We start from the raw sequence: 5,774 nt of genomic DNA on the forward strand, positions 1-5,774 counted from the left end.
ATTACTTCTAGGAATTCTTTGGCTATTCAAAAGTTGAAAAAGGAGCTGTCATCCGAATTTGAGATGAGGATCTTGGAGAAGCTAAGAAGATATTAGGTATGAAGATTGAGAGAGACATGGTGAAGAGGAGATTGAAGCTGACACAGAGGAGCTACTTATAGAAGATGTTGAAGAAATTCAGCTTTGATGGCAATACCAAGGCGGTGAGTACTCCATTGGCTCCCCACTTTAAGCTTTCAGTTAAGATGTTATTTGTTTCAGTCGAGGACCGAGAGTACATGTCAAAGATTCCATATGCCAATACGATAGGTAGCTTGATGTATGTGATGGTGTGTACGATGTCAGATTTTTCACAGGCCGTGAGCATGGTGTCTAGATATATGCACGACCCCGGGAAGGGTCATTGGGAGGCCGTGAAATGGATTCTATAGTATATCAAAGGTACTGTGGATGTTGGTTTGGTATTTCAGAAGAATGAGAAGATTGTGTAGGATTGTGTTGGATACGTGGATTCTGATTATGCGGGGGATCTTGATAAGCGCTGGTCTACTACAGGATATATATTTACATTAGCAGGAGCACCGGTGTGTTGGAGATGTACATTTTAGTCTACTGTGGCTATCTCTACCACGGAGGCGGAGTATATGGCAGTGACTAAAGCTGTGAAGGAATGCGTTATGGTTGCAAGGATTGTTGGATGACTTGGAGATTGCACATGAGACCATCCGGGTGTATTATGATAGCATATCAGCTATCCATTTGGTAAAGAACCAGGTATATCATGCACGCACAAAGTACATTGATGTCAGATTCTATTTTGTTCGAGATGTTTTAGATGATGGTGATGTCATATTGGAGAAAATCCATACAAAGGATAACCCTACAGATATGTCGACCAAAGTTGTCACGGGAGTAAAATTTGGTCATTATTTGGAGGTATTGAACATTCTTCATCGTTGATGGCCTTTGGAGGCCATTTGGGTGAACTACGTGAGACTTGATTTCTTGAGCAAGCGGATACGTAGGTAGTCATTTTGATACAACTAGTTTGATGAGTTGATACCGACACGGTGGAGATTATTTACATTCTTAATTGGTTCCCGATTTGTTGTAGATTGAGTCCGTTGTCGTGGATTATTTCCACTTCTTTTTGGAAGCAATAAGTGGGATGTTTGATTGGTGTTTGTGGGAAAATTCGATGTAAAAGAAATGAAAGAAAAATTGATTTGTATTTCTTTAATCTCAGTTACAATTGGATTCCCTGATTACAGAAGAGAGGAGAATGATCTGGATTCTCCCCTTTGTTTAAAACTGGGTTCTTCACGGTGGTGATGGAGTACTTCCCTCGAATGCTCGCGTTGAGTTTGCTCTCCGCTGACGACCCGACGTTTTGATTCACTGGAACGATGTCTTCTCCTCACGATTTGACGTTGTGGAGAACTTGCGTGGTAAGTTTAAAACTCTGGACGAGTTGATAACTCTGAACGAGTTGGAAACTCTTGAAAAAGAGTTGATTTGAACTGAAAGTTCGGTTGATAAGCCAAGGATGAAAGCTGTTGCTCAAGGATGCTTCAAGATCTCCTTGTTGCCAAGTATCTCTCTCTAGCCGATCTCCTCCAAAGCCTGCCCAAGGATCTCTGTTGTTGCCAAACCGAGAGCCAAATCCCCTCTGCTCGAACCCCTGAACTGAATTGATTTTTAGTTATTTATAGAGGATTTAGGGGGTGTAACTACCCCTTAAATCACTCCTAAGTGGGGTGTAACCGCCCTCTAATCATGGAAAATAGTTTTGGAACTGTTCACGGGTTTAAGGGGTGTAATCCCCCCTAAAATGGCTCCATAATGGGGTGTAACCGTCCCCATTAAGTAGAGATACGGTTTTAAAACCGTTCAGGTTCTGTTTGAACCAGTCAAACACAAAAACGCGGGTCTGACCCTAGCATTTTGATGTTGCAACGTAAGTTCGACTCCGACGTTTTGATGTTGCAACGTGGGTCCGACCCCAGCATTTTAATATTGACACACGAGGAGGACCTCCGCGTTTTGGTGTTGATGCGCAAGGATGACCTCTGTGTTTTGGTCTTAGAGCGCGGTGATGAGTTCCGCGTCTTGCTTCGAAGAGATTATCAACAAGTAATCTCTTTTGTCATAGCGTTGCAAAGATCATTGTCTTGTAATCTTCATCTTGCCTCCTTGAGAATATGAGAGTCGTCAGATTGTAACTCTCGATGTTGATTGTGAAGGCTGTTGATTAGAGCTTTCATCAGTTGTTGTGAAGGTCGTCAGATTGTAACCTTCATCAACCTACGTAAAAGTCTTCAAATTGTAACATTCTGGAAGTCGTCAGATTGTAACTTCCATCATTGGTGTTTTGATGGGGATCAGCTATCTATTATGATTTTTAGACAGCCTACAATTGGTATTATGGTCGACTCAGTTTAGAAAAAACTTCACCGAGGTGGAGAATTGTAGAAAAGACGAAAACAGCGGTGAAGAACAGGAAAAATGAAGCAAGTAGAATTTTGGATGCAGTCCGGTCGGCCGCGAGCTTAGGCCGGTCGACCGGAAATGTGCACACTACATGGTGTTCTTTTGGCTTTCTGTCCGAATGACCGTGAGGTTAGGCTGGTCAACCGCGAACCCTGTCTGGTTGACCGTTAGGCTAGTCCGGTCGACCAAAACCCTGTAATTGATTAAGCTGAGATTTCAGCCTTCTGGTCGGTCGACCGGACCACATGTATGGTCGACCGGATCGCGGTTTTTTCCCAGTTTTAGTTTCCTGATTGGTTTGGGTTTGTTGTTCATATAAATAGAAACATTGTTGTTTCTATGGAAATTTAAGAGACGATTTTGAGCAGCCATTGAGAGAGTTTTGTGTATTTTTTTGAGGGAGAATTGGTGAGATATTTGAGAGCTTTGTTTGAGGGTTTATTTGTGAGATTTTGTAAGATTGTAAACCCTAGTTGTATTCTCTTTCTCTCTAATAGTAAAAACTCTTCTCTCCTTGTCCCGTGGACGTAGGCAACTTGCCGAACCACGTAAAATTCGTTGTCTTGCTGTGGTGCTTGTGTTGGTTTTCCCGTGGACGTAGGCAACTTGCCGAACCACGTAAAATTCGTTGTCTTGCTGTGGTGCTTGTGTTGGTTTATTGTTTGTGATTCGATCTCGCTTGTTCCACGTAAAATTCGTTGTCTTGCTGTGGTGCTTGTGTTGGTTTATTGTTTGTGATTCGATCTCGCTTGTTCATGCTCTTTTGTGTTTGAATTCCGCTGCGCACAACACCAGGCTCAACCCTACTTCGTCTATGGCTCCTAGGTTTTACCTTGCTTAATTTTTTTTGTTTTTACTTTTTCCTTAAATTTTTTTTTCTAAAATTCTACTTCATCAACTTAATCCGTTTATGATGTTAAATTTACATTCATGATCTGCTGCAGAATCCAAAGAGTAGAACCAAACCTAACACATCTACATCTTACAACACTGTTATTATGTCAAGGTTGTATCTGAACTTGAATCTGAGCTGTCACTAAGTTGAAAGAAAAGTCTTGGTTTGGACAAGACAAGTTTGTATTCATTATCTCTAAACGGTTCTTATACTTCTGCATAAGTTATTTGTCTCTTTGCCTCAAAGAGTCACGGCTCAGTAGGCACTTTTTGTTTCTGGCTGCAGAGCTGGGCCATAGTTTGTTAGCATGAGGACACGATCTTATCGCTAGCTATTAACGCTTATTCAATTCAAATCATAACCATTCATTGAATGAATAAGAGTATGATGGAAGTAGTAGGATCTTCACTATCTATTTAGTGCAAAGAGAATCCAAAATCCATCCTTACTGACATTTCTGAAATTGTCCTCTTTGTTAAAAACCTGTAAATCCTCCTAGCACCGAAAAAAATCCGCTCAGCAGAAGATAAGAGTATAATGGAGGTTGCTGGTGATCACTTTGATGTTATCATCATTGGTGCAGGGATCATGGGGAGCTGCACCGCTTACGAGGCGGCAAAGCGTGGCCTCAACGTTCTTCTCTTGGAGCAGTTCGACTTCCTTCACCATCTTGGCTCCTCCCACGGAGAGTCACGAACGATCCGTTACACTTACCCTGAACCCTACTACGTTCCCATGGTGATCGAGTCTTTCCGCCTCTGGGAAGAAGCCGAGTCTGAAATTGGGTACCGGGTCATTACTAAAACCCCACATTTTGATTTAGGCCCAGCCTGTAACAAGAGCCTACAGTCTGTCATTTCTAGTTGTAACTCTCATTCCATCGATGTACGAGTCTTGAACGAGTCTCAGGTTTCCGAGAAATTTGGTTGCTCGTTTGAGATGCCTGAGGGGTGGATCGGATTGGCTACTGAAGGTGGAGTGATTAAGCCAACAAAGGCAGTAGCCATGTTCCAGGCACTCGCCATCAAGAGAGGTGCTGTTCTCAGAGACCACGAAGAAGCGGTTGATATCAAGAAAGCTGATGATGGCAATGGAGTCGTGGTCTCAACCGTCAATGGCCGTAGGTTCCGGGGGAATAAGTGTGTGGTGACTGCCGGAGCTTGGACTCGAAAGCTAGTTAAAACAGCAGCCCGGCTGGATTTACCGATCCAGCCGCATCCAGCCGCTTCACACTCTCGTTTGCTATTGGAAAATCAGAGAAAGCTTTGAGAAGACCCTAGTTCCGGGAAGTGGTTTTCCGTCATTTGCGAACTACGGTGATCCCTATATCTACGGCACACCATCAATAGACTTCCCCGGGCTAGTCAAGATTGCAATGCACGGGGGTCACCTGTGCGACCCAGACAAGAGAAATTGGAGCTTGGGGTCAGACTCTTGTGTTGGTTCTCTGGTGGAGCCTGTTGGGAAGTGGATTGAAAAGGTGATGCCCGGTTGTGTCATGTTCGACAAGCCTGTGATGATGCAAAGATGTCTGTATTCTATGACTCCTGATGGGGATTTTGTATTGGATTTTGTTGGGAGGGAGTTTGGTAGGGATGTGGTGGTGGCTGGAGGGTTTTCTGGGCACGGATTCAAGATGGGGCCAATAGTTGGAAAGATTTTAGTTGAGATGGCGATTAAGGGGGATGTAGCGGCAGCAGGAGCCGCAGTCGGGGTGGAGATGAAATGGTTTACAATTTCGAGGTTTGAGAATGATCGTAAGGGAAATGCTAAGGAGCATGAGGATCAAGTTTCTTTACACGATCAGTCATAATGAGGTCTCCCCCTCCGCCCTTTTCCTCTTGATACGAGCCTTTAAGATAACCATTATGAATTTATTATGTGGTGTTTGTCTCGTGAACTTATCGTAAATTTGTCGTTAGTTGTGTTGTTATAATCTCTTCATGTGTTAAAATTAGCGAAAGGTCTGCTCCTTTGGCATTTGCAGCAAGGAATACATGACAATTCTTAAGGAATCCTCCCTCTCATCTTTTCCTACCTAGTCCGGCTCAATCCTTTCTCCCTGGGGCAAGTGACATGAGTCTTCAAGTGACTATTCGGAATACGTCTATCTTTCGGTGTTTGCCTTGTGAATTTATTGTGAATTTATGTATTTATAATCCGTGCATGTGCTAAAATTAGGTAAATGGTTCATCCCTCTTGTGTTTTTTGATGGCTTCATTTTGAGGTGCACAAGGGCATAAATCATTAGTTATACCATGAGTTATCATGCATGCTGTAATGGTCCAATATGTACACTTACTAGATTTTAGCTTTACTACTGTTCTGGCTTGGCTTTAACATTTAAATTCGGCTTGCTGTCATTTCTTGCTCTTACTTGAGCGTCTCT

The 5,774-nt window shown here is 43.0% G+C and overlaps 1 protein-coding gene across 1 annotated transcript; it reads left to right on the forward strand.

Annotated features, from left to right (window-relative positions):
- On the forward strand, positions 3,778 to 5,400 carry LOC109840383 (probable sarcosine oxidase). Its single transcript, XM_020409010.1, is given in 2 exon segments — positions 3,778 to 4,591; positions 4,593 to 5,400. Coding segments are annotated over 2 exon segments (1,275 nt in total). The 5' UTR covers positions 3,778 to 3,922; the 3' UTR covers positions 5,199 to 5,400.

This window comes from Asparagus officinalis, chromosome 5 (assembly GCF_001876935.1).
Source record: "Asparagus officinalis chromosome 5, Aspof.V1, whole genome shotgun sequence".
In the NCBI taxonomy this organism is placed as follows: Eukaryota; Viridiplantae; Streptophyta; class Magnoliopsida; order Asparagales; family Asparagaceae; genus Asparagus; species Asparagus officinalis.